Here is an 18,196-nt window from a genome sequence, read left to right on the forward strand (position 1 = left end):
TAGGAGTCAGGAGGTGCAGGGCCTAAATGTCCAGTAATAGAGAAATGATCATGTAAACGAAGGCACATTCACTCCATGAACTACATATGCAGCCATTTAAAGTGTACAGTAAAGACCACAGAAGGACATGGGGAAATCCTTATGATAAAATGTAAAATAACAAAAAACACACAGACACACAAATTACATTTAAGGGATGATCCAAATTGTATTTTAAAAACAGTGAAAATGAAAAAGAAATAACCCAAAATGGCAATCTCTAAGCTTATAGATAACTTTTTTCTCCTTTATGATATTCTGCACTTTCCAAATTTGGGGGGGGGGGGACACCATAATCATTGTGCAATACAAATTTTTTATGGTTTTTTTGCGTGTTCAAAATTCTTTGCAGTAAACTCATATTATTTATTTAATAAGAAAAATAATTTCAGGGGCACCTGGGTGGCTCAGTTGGTTAAGCAACTGCCTTCCGCTCAGGTCATGATCCTGGAGTCCTGGGATCGAGCCTCGCATCGGGTTCCCGGCTCAGCGGGGAGCCTGCTTCTCCCTCTGACCCTCTCCCCTCTCACGCTGTTTCTCTCTCGCTCGCTCTCTAATAAATAAATAAATAAAATCTTTTAAAAAAAAGAAAAATAATTTCATTTTTAAAACAAAGAAACACATTCATTGCCCAGAGACAAATGGAATCTGACCAGTCTTAGTAGCATCACAGGACCCAGAGCAAAAATACATTATGGTTTCTTAAAAGCTACCAACAATGTAATTTTAACATATTTTAAAGTATGACTGTGCACCAGAGGGTGAAATTGGTCCTGTAAAAAGGCTCACTCCGCTTACCAAAGACAGAGGCAATGGAATAAGTCAGAGTGGGCTTCAGTGTATACTGGTCTCCTTTTAGTCACATTGGAGAAATAGAGGCAGGGGATTTTTTTCTTTCCCTCCTTCTAAGTTTGTGTGTATTCCTATGAATTTTTTAAATAAAAATTATCTTTTTATTATAGAAATTTTGGATTTGAGGCCCAGCTTCACCAGTTACTAGCTGTATGACATAGGGAGCAGAAAAGTTACATAACCTTTTGAAAACATTTTCCCATCTCTAAAATTATGATTATATCTACTTCACTGGGGAATGCTGTGCTCCACAAAGACCATGCGTGTTCAAGTGTTTCCTAAACTGTAAAGCCCAGTTCAAACTTTGGTAAAAAACATGGACTCTGATTAGACAGCCTTAACATCCTGGCTGTGACCCTAAACAGTGTGTGAAATTTAAGCAAGGTATATAACCTCCCTGAGCTTCAGTTTTCTCCTCTAGAAAGTAGAGATAATATCTTTCCTTATATATAAGGCACCTGTAAACACCTATTATAGGAAAGTTGTAATTACATTGTCTGTACTTTCTCAAGAATAATCAGTTAGCTCTTCTACTTCAAAGAGCTGCCCCAGGAGATAGGAGCAAGATAGTTTTTTCAAAAACTGTTCCCAAAACACCTTAGAGCTATGAAGAGCAAAGGGCAACTGAGCAAGATACCTGGTTCTCTATTCACCCATCAGAGCATTTTTCGAGACTCTTTAAGCACCCAGACACCCAAGCTCTGAGCTACCTTTCTGAAATACTATCAAAGAAAGAGAGAAAGAGAGTCTAGATGTGAAAAAAATATATGTGAAAAAGAAATTGTGAAGGTTAATTTTATGTGTCTGCTTAACTGAGCCACAGGGTGCCCAGATATTTGGTCAAACATTACCCTGGGTGTGTCTGTGGGGAGGTTTATAGATGTGACTAATATTGGGATTGGTAGACTAAGAAAAGCAGATCGTCCTCCCTAATGTGGGTGGGCCTCATCCAATCGGTTGAAAGCCTGAATGAGGGGTGCCTGGGTGGCTCAGTTGGTTAAGCATCTGCCTTCAGCTCCGGTAATGATCCTGGGGTCCTGGGATCAAGCCCCGCATCGGGCTCCTTGCTCAGCGGGGAGTTTGCTCCTCCCTCTTCCTCTGCCCTCTGCTGTGCCCTCTCACTATTTCAAATAAATAAAAATAAAACCTTAAAAAAAAAGTCTGAAAGAAACAAAAATGCTGACCTCCTGGGAGTAAGAGGGAATTCCTTCTCCTTGACTTCTTGAACTTGAACATTGGTTTCTCCCTGTTTTCAGACTCAAACTGAAACACCAGTTCTTTGGATCTTGAGCCTTTGGAATTAGAACTTGTTAAAAATGTAAATTCTCAAGCTCTTTCGGACTAGAACTGCACCTTGGTTCTCATGGTTCTTAGGCCTCTAGACTCAGACTCCTAGGTCTCCAGTTTGCTGACTCACCTTGCAGATCTTGGGAATTGCCATTCTCCATAATCAACGGGAGCATCTATCTATCTATCATCTATCTATCATCTATCTATCTATCTATCATCCATATAGAGAGATACCACTTTTCTGGAGAACCCTAAGCGGGAATCTGCACCTTAACTAACCAAGATTTGACTACTGGGAGAATTTAGGAAGCCACCATGTTCCTGAATCACGTGTCTCCACAGCCACGCAGCATGAATATGAAGCAGCTATTGAGCAGCGTGTCCAGCTTCCCATTGTGTTTCATCAATGTGAGCTGATAAATCATGACCTTCCCCTATTATTTGAGGATGGCAAATCAATGCTTCCATTACTATTATTACTCCCAAAGCACCTCTCCAGGAGCATCTGACCTGTTCTCTCCCGAGCACAGAGCGGAAAGGATGATGAATCTGCTTCTGAGAGCCCATCAATCACGGCAGGAGGGAAAGGAGAAAATGGGAAGAAGAAACATAAGATACATGGAAAAGAGAGAGAAAGAAAGAAGTTTGAAAAGCCTTCAAAAGCTCAGTGTCTTCCTAGAACTTCCTTGATGGGAGCCCTTTGGGGTGATGGTTAAAATGACAGTACCCTGGAGATGCCAAGTCTATAGGTCAGGGGAATGGCCCAGAAATCTGCCTTAATTAACCACTTCTTCAGGTGATTTCATGCACTTAAAGTTTGTAGCTTAAAAACTTAAGAGATCTATTCCCTCCTGGAAAGATCATTGGTAAGGACCTTGAGATTTTGTGGTCCTGCTGTTCATCTCTCGGAGATAAGTTTTGCAGAATACCTGTATACACACATGTAGGAACGGGACAGCATCTTTTGCGTCAACATCAGCTGCGTTCCTGTGGAGTGGAGTGGGGATGTCCCTTGACTGACACCCATGATTCGAAAACCTCAGTGTGCATCAGTCAGCCAAAGGGCTTGTTAAAACAGAAATTGCTGTGCCCCACTCCCAGAATTTTTTATTCAGTGGGTCTTGGGTGGAGCTTGAGAATTTACATTTCTAACAAGTTCTCAGGTGATACTAATGTTGCTTGTTCAGGGAACACACTTTGAAAAACCACTGGTTTACACTGTGGATGGATTCTTGGAAAGCAGCGCATACATTGAGGGTTCTTTTTTTTTCTTATTTGGGCAGAAAAGAAAATCACCTGCTACCTTTCCACCCATAATCCACTGAACTCACACATACATACACACACACACCACACACAGCTCCTCTTGAAAAAAAATCACACTGTATATGGGACTATGCTTACCTTCTTCACTGAACACATCAGGAACCTCTCTCTAGTCTTCCATGGCACACCTCTGCAACATAACTTCCAACAAATGCACAGCACTAGCACTGTCTAGAGCCATCATAATTGTGTGTGAAATTTCCTTCAATAACTTTATTGTTTTAATTAAATATGCTCAGTATAAGAATCAAACAATAGAGAAAACTACAAAGAATAGAAAACCCATCTCAATTCCCACCATCCCAGAGATGATCCTTGTTAATAAACTCATGTACATCTTTCAATGCACATATTCCTATATACATTTATAATTTTACATAAGTTGAGTCATATAATCTAAGTTATTTTGTGACCTGCTTTTTCCACTTATACAAAATATGTTTTGACAAAACAAATAAAACCTCAAAATTCCTCAGGATATGTATTACTTAATGGAATCTTAATACAAATTAGGAAATGAAACAGTTTATATATAGTGAACATTTACCCACTACTCACAGACCTACCATGCTATTTTTCAGTGCATGTGTGTGCACACACATGTGTATGTGTCTGTGTGTATTTCATATTTCATTTCTCAGGTTTACTTTAAGAAGAGTTCATCTCTAGTAAGGATGAGACTTTTGTAGTAAATCAGAGTTCTGGGTCTAAGTCCATGTTCACAGCACAGATGGTCTGAAACCCAGAGCACGTGGAGCTTCTGGTGTAAATTCTGGATTTTGTCCAGCAGTCTAGGTCTAAGGACACTGATCTCTGGTCACAGGTGACCTTCACCAACGTTCTGGTCCAGGAATGAGTCACTGACTAAGGGTCTAGTAAGCAAAAGGCGGAAGTGGGCAGGGTGAGAGGGGTGGGGGAGGTTCTTGATAGGATCGGTATAACCAGAAAGCACACTCAGGCTCCACACCCATGCCAGGGGGCTTTCATAACAACCAAGCAACCCCTTACATCCATGAATGTAGTTACACATTTTTATACAATATCCTTTTGCTACTTAGTCCCTATTTTCCAAATGAGGCTTTGTGTGATTACAAGAAGTATCACTGACTCAGTGTCACTGAGAAGCCAATATGAGAATGCACATGCTTTGTGCGTGCCTCTCCTCTCTGGGCCAGACCACACTTTCATTCTGTAGGCTATAAAGAGACGGACATTTCAGCACACCAACAGACAGCGATGAATCAAAGATGAGTTTCCAAGAGATGAAGAACACTCCTTATTCCCCATCAGATCTAAAACCTAATGAAAGTCCAGATATTATTTATACAGTCCCAGCCCTCTGCCTAAAGGTAAAAATTGTCATCATTGTCATAGCAAACCTGAGCCTCAGAATAGACCTAACTGACTTGGTGACAGAGGAAGACAACAGAAGAGCTTGACCCACAAAATATAGCTAACCACGCCAGCAAATGGAGGGAGCCTTCAGAACCTCTGTATCCCTTTTCCCTGGGAGAAACTAGGGATCCTGGTAAGATCTAATTACAACCTATTTTTGCCTTGCTTGGAATATAAAGACACAATGTATCCCTAATGTATTTATAGAAGGCAAGGAAGTAGAGATTCAAGTAAAGGGACAGGGGGACCATAAGAGGGATGTACCCGTAAGTCTCATCTTTAAGAGAGACTAGTTCTCTCAGCAATCCATGCTAAAGAATAACTGTAACATTCTATTAATACTGTCTGATCCCATGAAGAGAGAAAAATACCATTGCATGGCAGTGCTAGGTGTCTCAAGCTTCATTGGTGATTTTCCCCAAGAGTCTTCTATAATAGCATGTAAAGTCCTTAGTACAGTACCTGGATCGTCATAAGTAATCAATATATGTAAACTAGTAGTGGCAGTAGCCATAATAAGAATGACTTGCAGAGAGCATTCGTTTAGCTAGCTGGAACCCTGCTCAGCATAGAACTCAAGTTTTCTCGTGATTGAATGTGTGCTTTTCCCATGAGCCCCCCCTCCCTATTCCTTCAGAGTCTGAGACTTTGCCCTTCTGTCTCCAGTCTTCCAAATTCTTCAGCCACCCTTGGGTCTGCTGTCTGCAGGATCCCTGAGTCCATGATGACAGAGATATCCCAGCTGAAGAACTGAACTTCACAGGTCTGACACTGACACAACCCATGGAATTCAGTTCTCAAAGCTGAGGATACACACCGGCCTTCTAGAGTCGGCACGAAGCCCCCCTCCTTGCAGTCCTGGCCAGCCCCAGCCCTGTAAGATACGAGAGAAAAAAGGCAGGTAAACCCAGGTCAAGTCACGGCACTCAGAAGTTCTAAGCATTGGGAGGGATGGGTGTGGTAGACATGCACATCATTAAACAGCGTTAAATACTGTAGCTGGTCTTTCCTGCTTCCTGTCCCTGACATACGTCATCCCCTTTGCCTAACTCTTCCCTCTCTTTAACAGCAACTCATCCTTAGGTTCTCACCTTCAATGTCACTTCCTCAGAGAGACCATCTATGGCAAAGACTGCTAACCGTTCACCCAACCTCTGTTTTCCCCCCTTTCACAGTAATAGAACCCCAGAATTTAGTCTGGGCCCATGAACACCCGGTACACCCCAGTCTTGTGTGACTGAGTTCTGGCTCTGAGCAGAAGTGATGAGCCTTCCTGTGCCTCTTTTCTCCTTCTCACTGCTTAGACTGTAGACATGGTGGAGAGCCCCTCCAAGGGAGAAAAAGAGCAACAGGTTAGAAGATCCTTAAAAATTGTATGGTTTCCATATGAGCCCTAGACTGGGTACACCTGCACTACCGCACCAGCGTGAATTAAACATTTGCCTCTTCTAAGCCAGTGCTATTTGGGGATCTCTGCTGGAGCACCTGAATGTTACAGTTTTTCTAATACCTCTTTGCTAACCCCCATTAGCCTCCTGCTATTCTCTTTCATAATATCCAGTTCATTCCCTTCATAGCACTTACCATAATTTGTAACTATAAATCTCTCTGTATAATTATTTGATTAATATTTATCTTCCCAGCAAGATTATGTTTTCCACAAGGGCAGAGACCATGCTAGGGTTTTTAACATATATATAATAGCTTTATCGAGATATAATTCACATTCCATACTATTCACTTATTTAAAGTGTACAATAACATTGGTTTTCAATATATTCACAGAGAATGCAACCATCAACATAATCATCAGAACACTTTCATCATCCCCAAAATAAACCTAATACCCATTAACAGCCACTCCCCATTTCCCCCAGCCCTAGGCAATCACTAATTTTCTGTCTCTAAAGATTTGCCTATTCTGTGCATTTTAAATAAATGAAATGATACAATAAGTGATTTCCTTATTGTGGCTGACTTCTTTTACTTAGCATGATGTTTTCAAAGTTTGTCTGTGTTTTAGCATGTATGAGTACTTCATTTCCTTTCTATGAATGGATAATATTCCATTGCATGGATATGCCACATTTTGTATATCTGTCCATCAATTGATGGGCATTTAGGTTGTTTCCATTTTTTGCCTATTATGCATAAAGCTTCTGTGAACACTTGTGTACAATCTTCTGTGTAGACATATGTTTTCATGTCTCTTGGGTATACACCTAGGAGTAGAATTGCTGGGTCATGTGGTAACTCTATGATTGACCTTTTGAGGAACTGCCAGACTGTTTTCTAAAGTGGCCGCACTATTTTACAACTCTACTAGCGGTGTATGAGGTTTCAGTTTCTCCACATCCTTACCAATATTTGTTATTCTCTTTCTTTTGATCATAGCCATCCTACTGGGTGTAAAGTGGTATCTCACTGTGGTTTTGATTTGCATCTCCCTGATGGTTAATGGTGTTGAGTATCTTTTCGTGTGCTTACTGGCCATTTGTATGTCTTCTTTGAAAAAATGTGTATTCAGGGGCCCCTGGGTGGCTCAGTCATTAAGCGTCTGCCTTCGGATCAGGTCATGACCCCAGGGTCCTGGGATCAAGCCCCACGTCGGGCTCTCTGCTCAGCGGGAAGCCTGCTTCTCCCTCTCCCACTCCCCCTGCTGTGTTCCCTCTCTCGCTGTCTCTCTCTCTGTGTCAAAATAAATAAATAAAATCTTTTAAAAAAATGTGTATTCAGATCCTTTGCCAACTTCTTTTTTTTAAAGATTTTATTTATTTATTTGAGAAAGAGAGAATGAGAGACAGAGAGCACGAGAGGGAAGAGGATCAGAGGGAGAAGCAGACTCCCCGCTGAGCAGGGAGCCCGATGTGGGACTCGATCCCTGGACTTCAGGATCATGACCTGAGCCAAAGGCAGTCGCTTAACCACTGAGCCACCCAGGCACCCCCTTTGCCAACTTCTTAAGTGGGTCGTCTTTTTTATTGAGTTGTAACAATTTCTCTATGTTCAGGATACAAGTCCCATATACACAATTTGGAAACATTTTTTCCCATTCTGTGAGTTGTCTTTTAACTTCCTTGATGTGTGTGTGTGTGTGTGTGTGTGTGCATTTTCCATAATATTACTTCGTGCTTTAGTATAATGTCTGGATCATGGTAGGTACTCCAGAGTTAAGGAAGGAAAGAAGGAAGTTAGTTTTAGAGATCATGTGGCTGAATTTCCTTATTTTATAGATGGGGAAACAGAAAGTGTAAAGACATTAAGATGTTAGCATGATGAGATAATAAAAACAAGGAGCTAGAAGTTAGAACCGGGTTCTAGTCCCAGCTTGTCTCCTACCACTGCAAGAAGTAGGCAAGTCACATAACTTCTCCGCACATCAGAGACCTCCTCTTTCCAATCAGATGCTGGAAGGAGCAAAGTGAACAATGCATGAGAAAGCATTGCTTGACCATGAATTATAATAGAGGCCCAAGATCAAACAGCTTAATCAGTCAAGTCAGAAAAAGGTGATGCCTGGCCCAATTTTGGTCCAGGGTGCATGCTGGGGCATCATAATTCATTTTTCAGATTGTTGCTGATTTCCATCATCAATTGGGATACTTTCTGGTTCAATGAAGGGAAGGGAAGGAAAGGAAGGACTAACTATGTTAGTCCCAAATCACACAAATTCTGAGTCTTCCTACCCACTGAGAGTCGTAAACAAGAAGTGATCCTTCCACTAACTAGATCCCTGAGCAGGGATTATGTCCTACTCACTACTGAATCCTTAGCACCTAACACTGTGCCTGGCATATGGTAGATGCACAAAACTATTGTTTAATTAGTGAATGAACGAATGAATGAATGAACAAATAAATGAATGTCAACTGTAATATGAACCTGAATCTCAAAATCTTAATGAAGCAGATGAGAATGAATTTACCAGGGAGAAAGATTCTGAGGTAGCATCTGGGCATATCTAGAGGTAGTAACACAAAATAATCAGAGAACAGGCTTTTGAGTTTGGCTGACAGTGTTGTAATCCCAGCTCGGCCACTGTCCAGCTGCGTGATCCTGGACAAGTGACTGACCTCTCTCAGACCCACTTTTCTCACCTGTTCTGTAAGGATAATAATAGATCTAGGTCACTGGGTTGCTGGGAATAAGCCAGGTAATGTTTCTAGAACACAGTGTCTGGCATGCAGTAAGCATTCAATAAACAATAGTTTTATATCAGAATCAGGAATGAATGATGTGATGGATTAACAAAGTCTGTCACAAATACAGAGAAGGAAAGAGGCAGCCACTTATTTTCATCTCTGTTTATACTTCTATACATTTGTTTATATCTGTCGCTGTGCTACACCTGTGCCTTCCACTCCTGTTCCACGCCAGGCTTCATGCTCCATTCACGCATGGCCCTAAGCCAGAGCTCCAGGCATTTTTATTCTTGTTGGATCCACACAATTTGGTGATTACTATATACACGTCTTGTACTGCTCATGCTGTAGCATCAATTCCACCTACTCGGGATGATCCACTGGGCACTTGCTTCCCTGGATGGCATGCAATGGCTTCTCTATCACCCTCAACTAAATGTAGCCTTTTATACTTAGAATACAATGCAATAAACAATGTACATACCTGCATTGGAGGGACTCCACTGTTTCATCTCTTAAGTCTTGCTTCCCCCTTTTATGTAAAGGAAAACCAAGACATGGAAGGAGAAAAAGTGATACCTTCACCCTAACGTGCTCCAACATGGATGACCCTGAGATACAAGAGCCAGCAGCCCAAAAATCTAATGGGAAGGGGGGAGCCATGCAACATAATAACTGCCAATTGACAACTGTTTGCCAGACCCACACAAGCCACTTCACATGCAAATCTGACTTCACTCTCACAAGCCATAGGAAGTAGATACTGTTGCCATCTCTACTTGACAAGAAAAAAAAAATCAAGGAGGAAGAAGAGGAAGAAAAAGGGAAGTAAGACTAGAAGGTAAGCAGTTAAAACACTCACCCTAGTACACACTTTTTTTTTTTAAGATTTTATTCATTTTTTTATTTGAGAGAGAGTTGGGGGGGTGGTGCGCAGGGCAGAGCAAAAAGGAGAGAATCTCAAACAGGTTCTGTGCTGAGTATAGAGCCCAACAGGGGGCTCAATCTCATGACCCTGAAATCACAGCCTGAGCCGAAAGCAAGAGTCAGATGCTTAACCAACCGGGCCACCCAGGCGCCCCACCAACTAACACTTTAACCATTCTGCCCCACTGCCTGCCTCTTGGAGAAGTTTTAAAAATAAATAAATAAAAATTTTAAAAAGTTTCTTCCCTAAAGGAAAATAAGGTGGCAATGTATAGAGATGAAAAATAACGAAACGTAGGAGGGGCCAGCAGCTGGTGGAAGGAAGACCTCACTCTAAGACCGGCCCCTAGGAAGACACCCTCCTCCTACAGGCCACCTTGGCTCAGTAAATGGAACCCAGGGGCCCAGGCTAAAACTGTGGCATATCTGACTTATTTCTTTCACACCCCTCATTCAACCTTCTGCAAATCCCGAGAGCTCTTCCTTCACAGCACACGGGACCCTAACCCCTCACCTTCACCCAAAACCCTATCACCTGCCACCTAAACCCTGGCAACCACCTCTTCACTGCCCCATTCCACTCCTGCCTCTACAGTCTACCCCCAAAGAGCAGCCAGAGGAATCTCATCAGCAGGTAAATCAGATCATGCCACTTCCCAAATAAAGCTCTCCAACAGCTTCCTTCCCACTCAGAGCAAAGTCCAGACCCCTTAGCATGGCCAGCGGACCTGTGTGATCTGACCCGTCCCATCTCCAGGCTCATTCCTACCATCCCTCACTCATCCACTCCCACACAGGTGGCTTCCTTGCTGTTACGATTCCCCCCAGGTTATTGCCTTTTCCTGAAATGCTCCTCTTCCAAATATTTGCCACGTTCACCTCTCCCTTCTTTCAGACTCAAGTATCACCTCATCAGGATCACCTGACCCCCAGGCTAAAATAACCACAAACATGCCCACCCTCACTCCCATGTGCTCCATCCCCTTTTTTCTTCATAACATTTCTTATTCTGGGATAGTTCTGGTTACTTATTTGTTTGTTATCTATCTGCCTCACGGGAATGAAAACTCCATGGGAGTGTGCACTTTGACCAGATAATGCTCAGTGCAGAGTCAGTCGGTTCTCAACCCGAGAACTCTTTTTCATTATCATCCCCTGAAAGAGCCTTTTTAGACATATTTTCCTAATCGCCCCCACTATGAAATTTTAATACCACAGACTGTACACTGTTTATGTGCCATATGTACGTCTATGCTTCATATATAAAAACAATAAGATTTTTTTCACCCCCCAAATAGCCAGTTTCTATGCTCTGGGGGGCATTATTCCCCCCACTGGGAATGCATGGAATAGGTGCTTGATGAATATTTGTTGAATGGCTAAAGTTCATGAGGTGAACAGCAAGCTGAAAGACAGACATTAGGTTCGGCTGGGGAAATTCCAAGTGACTTCTCCACCCCACCCTCCGATCTGTAGTATGAGTACATCCTGTCAAGCCGTGTCTGGTGGCTACCCAGTACTTTTCTAATTCAGGTTTTCAGCTTTTTTCCTTAATCCTAATCTTGTTTGCTTCCCAACTCTTACTGCTATTTTGTGTGGATGCTTCAATTCACTTTTCCTCCATCTTCCTCTCATCCCCAAGCATGCTTTAAAACCCAGATAAGGGCGCCTGGGTGGCTCAGATGGTTAAGCTCAGGTCATGATCCCAGGGTCCTGCGATCGAGTCCCGCATCGGGCTCCCTGCTCCTTGGGAGCCTGCTTCTCCCTCTGCTTCTCTCTCTCTCTCTCTCCCTCTCTCCCTCCCTCTGTCTCTCATGAATAAATAAATAAAATCTTTAAAAAAAAAAAAACCAGGTAAGTCCCCCTCCATTCATGCACAATGCATCCTTCATCCCACAAACTACCATTGAGTTTCCATGTGAGCCACACTCTGAAGATAAAAAGATCGTTATGATCCAATCCCTGTCCTCTAGGAGCTTATGGGTACATGAGGGCAGACAAACGGGACATTTAGTACAACATGCCAAGTGCCCTAGTAGGAGAGACCATTTGCTTTGAAAGGACAACTGCATCAGCCCAGGCGAATCTCTCCTTCCACAACATCCATCCATCCATTCATTTGTTCATTTATTCATTGTCATTCATTTATGGAGCACCTACTCGATGTCAGGCCCTGGGACAAATGCTGGAGATACAGCAGGGAGCAAAAGGAACATGGACCTTGCCTTTGACCCCATGGAGATCACCAAATAACGGGAGAGACCAAGATCTCAGGAACAATCATACAAAACAAGTGAGCTCAAATGTGAGCAGTGCCACCAGTGGAAAAGCACAAGATCCCATGAAGAACCTCTTGGTTAGGAAGAAGTGACATTAAGAAGAAATCGTGGGGGCACCTGGCTGGCTTAGTCAGTAAAGCATGCAACTCTTGATCTTGGGGTTGTGAGTTCGAGCCCCATGTTGGGTTTAAAGATTACTTAAAAAAATAAAATCTTGAAAAAAAGAAGAAGAAGAAATTCTGAAAGATAAACAGGCTGTGGTCTGGTGAGGATCAGGTAAAAGGGTGTTGAGGCAGAGGGAACAGAATATTCAAACACTCTGAGATAGGATGTGACCAGGCACAAGTGGGGACAGGCAGGGGCCCCTCTGCTGGAGCCAATAACAAGATTAGGGATGGCGTGGAAGTAAGGGTGGTCCAGGCAGCCCTTCATATCGGCCTTGCTTAGGAATTTGGAGTTGACCCTAATAGAAGACAGAGGAAGCAGGGAAGCAATGGGATCCCCATTGCACTTTTTAAATATTCTGGGCTGGTGTGGCAAGAAATAGTCCTGCATATCCATCACCTAATCACGCAATATAACACTGGAGCCTACAAGGTCTTGAATACATCAGTGTAAGTCTGGTGAGACAATGACTTTCTCAGAGACAGGTATGACATTTTCAACCCCTTTAGCCCCACCCCATAACAGCAGTGCATTGCACATGGCAGATGATTAGAAAACATTTCTTGAGTAATTATACTGTAATAAATTCTAGGCTTTTCTTATAACTAACGACTCCTCTCTGCCCATGGAAAGATTATCTCTTGTTCCTACTCTCCCACCATCTGCCCAACCAGCACATTCTCATTGTGAAGACCACCTAACTTCCAGACAACCTCCCTACAGGCACTCTGAACAGTTACTGTACTGCATGAACAGGGACTGTCAGAAGCTCTGCCTGGATGGAGTCACCCAGACCCTCCAACCTCAGGTTCCTCAGAGTGTGCATCTCCAGCACGGCAGTAGTTCGCTCCTGGGCTGCTCAGGCAGCCAGGCCAAAATGAACTTAAACTGTACAGCCAGAATCATTTCTCAGCCACAATGGAGAATGGGACAGAGAAACTCAGAAAAGTAATTGCCTCCTATTTACCAGAATGTACTCCGCACTATGAGTCATTTTGTCAACTTCATGAGATTTGCAGTCAGAAAATAGAAACCAAAAACAATACAAAGGATTTTTAACCACTGACCCTTTACACTTATCAACAGTACTGTTTTCTCCATTATTAGCATTTCCCCAGTGTAGAGCCCAGGAAAACTGAATTGTATTCAATCAATAAAAAGTTAAATTCTTTTCTAAGACAAAGTTCCATTGTGTAACTCTGTTGGGCAAATGTATAATTTATCCTATGAAAAGAAATCTCTCACCTGACTTGGTCTTGGTGCATTATGATAGTAGAGTTATTCACTTCTATTTCCAAGAATTCATCCCTTTCTCTCTTATGTATTTTCCCCACCATTTGAGGGGAAAAATAAAAACTAACCCAAAAGTTGTTACAAATATAATCCTGCCAAACAAAATTACTACTGTAGCATTCTGCTCTTGCTATATAGGGTTAGAATAAAGGAATGCATTTTCAGTATGTGAGGCTTTTAGGAGAGCTACTAATCTATTATAACTTTACAAATCTAAAATCCTTTCAAAGCTAAATTAATCCTTGTCTTCCAGTTCACTCCCAAAAGGTGTAAAGGAGATGCATCCAAATTGCTTTATATGTTCACTCAAAAAAAATATATATATAGTTCCTTACATAGCACTTCATTTTTAAAAAGTTTTTAAATAGTCTGCATAATTATCTCATTTAGATCTCTGCTCATAGCCTTAGGAGGAAAGCTGGAACACACATGGCAATACTAAAGAAACAGGGTCAACAAGTCTTTGCCAGTAAAAAACCGCAGGGTTATCCACTAGTGTTGAACTTCCCTAGTCCTCTGTGTAAAACAAAATCCGCTGATGACCATGAGGCAAGTTCTTGCAATGAGAAAAGAGACTTACCAGAACACAACTCCCCAAACAAATGATCGCAGCCATGTATCAGGTGCCTGGCACCTCTAGGCTCTGGGGCCCAGTCAGCCAGGAAACAGAGCCTCGCCTAATACAAAATACGCTTCAAGTCTGCAGAAACTGTCTGATGGCCGGATTCATACAGCAAAAGTGGACAATTCTTTTCTCTCTGGTCTTCCAGCCTATCCACTTCAAATTTGGTAATTTCTTCTATTTCGGGGAAAAAGAATTCAAAGCTCCATGCCCCTGTGTCCATGACCTTGATTATCTGTCCCCCTGTGTACAGGCTCTGCCCATGTCTAGGGTCCATGCCTTTGTGGTTACTAAGGTACCATCTCTGGAGACTTCTCTGACTCCCTCCCTCTTCCCCAGCTTTCAAGGTTTACCTGTCGAAACACTCCAATTTCTAGTGTGTATTTCCCTGTAGAGGCACAAAATGTCATATTTGCCCTGGATGTAGCCTCCCCATCCCTTGCACAATGCCCAGGACACTCAAATAAATAATCATCATAACAATTACCATAATAGCTTAGACGTATGAAGTACGTATGTGCGAGCCACCCAGCTGAATGAATTGTCTCATTTCAAATTCACAACAAAGCTACAAGGTAGGTACTATGATCAAAATCATTCCAGAGAGGAGAAAAGGTTATGTGACTTGCCCAAGGCAGCGCAGTCAGCAAGTTAAAAGAACTGGAGTTTTCAGCCTAATTATTTCAATTTCAGGACCCAGGCTGCCAATCAGCCAGCTGCCCTAGCAAAGTGAATTAACCAAGCCTCACCAAAGTCATCAAACTAATGAGCCTTGTCCGGCCTGCTGCCCCTCCAGCCCAGGCCAGGTCATTCCTCTCTCCTCTCTCTCAAGCCAAATCCTGGTTTCACTTGAGGAAGTGAGCCCTTTGGACAAAGGTAGAGACAGCCCACAGCTCCATGTCAGCCAGATCTTCTTAAACACTAAAAATAATCATCCCCACAAGAGTTCTCAGGCAAGCTTAATAGCAAACATTACGGTGTCACAAAAACTACTGCTACGAAGAAAAGAAGGGGGTGGGCAACTAAGTGACATGAACTGCAGGAAGACACGTCTTCCATCCATTCCCCTCTGCCTTGCAAGATGATGGTGCCTTTCAATGGAAAATGAACACAGCGTTCCCGAAGCCATCCAGTGAATGAATCATGTAAATCCTCAGTCTTCTCCTTATCACAGATTTCTCTCTTCCCACTCTCGTTACCACCTTGCTTAGAAAATCATTTCTGGGCTTTTCTGCTGCTCACAGAGCTGGATTGTCACTTAAAAGCCTGTTAACTAACTGGAATTGCTCTTCTGTAGCTGCAAATAAAATTCGCACGCAGCTCAGATGAGTTTATCATGGGAGCTGATTAATTAGCAGTTATGGAGCTCTGAAAATAGAGTTCCATTTCATTAACAAAGACATGTAATTTTTTTGGTAAATACCATTGATTTCAACACAGTTGTTCCACAGTGGAGAAGATATGGAGGTAGTAGAAAAATGGGAAGTCTGTGTGGTTATTAGGAATGAAATCAAATATAAAGGACTTTTTTAAATAATAGTAATAGCTAACATTGAGCTAGGGGCTGTCCTACCAGGGTCCGTTCTGAGTGCTTCATGTGTATTTGTTCCATTGGTCCTCAGGACCATCCTAGGAGACAGGCGCCATTATGATTTTCATCTGCAATTTACATGGGAGGAAATGGAGGCACATGGCTAGGGCCTCCTAGTAGGGCCAGGGTTCAACACTCACACAGCTTGACTTCAGAGAGGTGCTTCTCAATCACTGCAGGGGTTGAGGGGGTGGTGACACCTAAGCATACTTGCAATGTCTGCAGAAAATTTTGATTGTCTTGAGTAGTCAAGGGTGCCAATGGTATCTGGCAGGTAGAGGCCAGGGATGCCGCTAAACATCCTACACAATGCACATGATAGTCCCATAGCCAAGAATTACCAGTCCCCACGGCGCCTGGGTGGCTCAGTCTGTTAAGTATCTGCCTTTGGCTCGGGTCATGATCCCAGGGTCCTGGGATCAAGACCCGCATAGGGCTCCCTGCTCAGCAGAGAGCCTGCTTCTCTCTCTCCCTCTGCTGCTCTCCCTGCTTGTGCTCTCTCCTGCGCTCTCTCTCTGTAAAATATATAAAATCTTAAAAAAAAAAAAAAAAGAATTACCAGTCCCCAGTGTCAATAGTACTGAGGAGAATCCCTACTCCAGAGCCTCATCTTTGCCATTGTGTCCAAGGCTTGTGCTCAGAGAATAGGGCATTCTGTATAAGGGGCAGGTCACTAACGATGACCTCCTTCCCTATGTCCCAGCAAGATGCATGTGCTCCTTCCTGGCCAATCCCCTCAGCAGCAGCAACATCCATAAACAGGGTTACTAATCCCTCCCCTGCCTGAACTCTGGATGTGACCCCTTAAAAGCCCTGTGAGATCTCAGATTCCCTACCAAAAGCTATGAACTGTCGGGAAATAATATTAATTAAACACGTGATACTGGGACAGAAATAGCAAACGCATCAATAAAATAAAAGTGAGATTCTAGAAAGACATCTGTGTATATGTGGGAATTTAGGACCAGGCAAAAATATCCTTTCAAATAAAAAAGCAGCTGAGAGGGATATATAGGAACTCTCTGTACTATCTCTGCAACTTCTCTATAATTCTAAAACTATCCCAAAGTTAAAAAGTTATTAAAAAAAAAAAAAAGACAGTAGAGGGGAAAAACTGACATCCATAAAGGAAAAAATTAACATCAGATCTGTCTCACACCATATCAAAAATACACTTCAGATGGATAAAAGAGCTAACTATAAATAAATAATGCGATAACAACTAAAACTATAAAGTTTCGTGTCAGAATAAATCTTTATAACCTTCACTTGAGAAAGGCTTTTCTAAACAAGGTGCAGAAACCATTAAAAAACAGACTGGCAAGTCTGAGACCACCTAGGTGGTGATACCATTGCATGTTGAAAGGGTGGGGGGGAAGTATCAGTTCAGTTAAGAAGTAATCCAAATGGTTTTTCCAGCTTTCCTCTGGGAGAAATTTCTTAGCTAACGCTTTTGAGTCTCCAGTTACAGAAGTCAAAGGGAAAGGCCCTTAGGCGGATACCCACTGGCGTTCCTCTCTAATTAGCTTTAGACTTAGGAGGGAAATTCTTCCTTCTCTCTGCTCCTGGTATCACGGGGTTGAAGGAAGTCCCTGGCAAGCAGATGGAATGTTACTGGTGCATGGGCACAACCCCACAGCTGAAGTCTCGGCTTTGGTAGAACAAGGGGTTCCTTTCTTATTATTCTAATATCTGAGCTGATCGGAGTGACATTTCCTCCAGCAGTGGGAGCAGCTGTAGCAACTACTATAGGGCCAGACAACTGCTGTTCCCTGAACACCAGCCCCCGCCAAAATGATAGCACTGTGTGACTCTCCCCAGGACCGCAAGACACAAAGCTAGAGAAAATTGTTCGGCCCCACATCCAAAACTCTGGTAGTAGTTTTGGATCCATGCAGTGTAATGCCTGAAAGTCCAAGAAATAGTAAAAATCCAAGACAGTCATTTTTTTGACATGACCTTGTTTTTTTATCTTCCAATAAGGTATGTATCCAAATAGTCATGTCCTGAAGGATATACATTCCTGGAAGAGTAAGGAACCTAAGAAACATGTACACAGAGGTACAGGCAAGGCTCTGTCACCCCTTTGATAGTATAGCCATCCATTTACATTTTCCCAGAATCTTTTTTTTTAAGAGCATCAAAAACAAAGGACAACAAATAGCATGTAAAACACTATTATATCAGGGGCGCCTGGGTGGCTCAGTTGGTTAAGCAACTGCCTTCGGCTCAGGTCATGATCTCAGGGTCCTGGGATCGAGCCCCGCATCGGGCT

General features: G+C 42.6%; 1 protein-coding gene and 1 long non-coding RNA gene across 8 annotated transcripts in view; one reads left to right on the forward strand and one right to left on the reverse strand.

The window, feature by feature from the left end:
- ATP10B (ATPase phospholipid transporting 10B (putative)) overlaps positions 1-18,196 on the forward strand; it is a 391,956-nt gene that overhangs the window by 356,434 nt on the left and 17,326 nt on the right. Inside the window, exon 23 of one of the 2 annotated variants that reach the window (XM_027606554.2) lies at positions 2,148-5,769. The exons of the other annotated variant lie outside the window; for it this stretch is intronic. Within the exon in view, the coding sequence (XP_027462355.2) occupies positions 2,148-2,195 (48 nt within the window). The 3' untranslated portion in view covers positions 2,196-5,769. Of the gene's footprint in view, positions 1-2,147; positions 5,770-18,196 lie in introns of those variants that run through there. 2 annotated transcript variants of the gene reach the window in all.
- The window catches only part of LOC113929573, a 153,356-nt gene that overhangs the window by 133,165 nt on the left and 1,995 nt on the right, over positions 1-18,196 (reverse strand). The gene's annotated exons all lie outside the window — the stretch shown is intronic.

This window comes from Zalophus californianus, chromosome 5, assembly GCF_009762305.2.
Source record: "Zalophus californianus isolate mZalCal1 chromosome 5, mZalCal1.pri.v2, whole genome shotgun sequence".
Taxonomy (NCBI): domain Eukaryota; kingdom Metazoa; phylum Chordata; class Mammalia; order Carnivora; family Otariidae; genus Zalophus; species Zalophus californianus.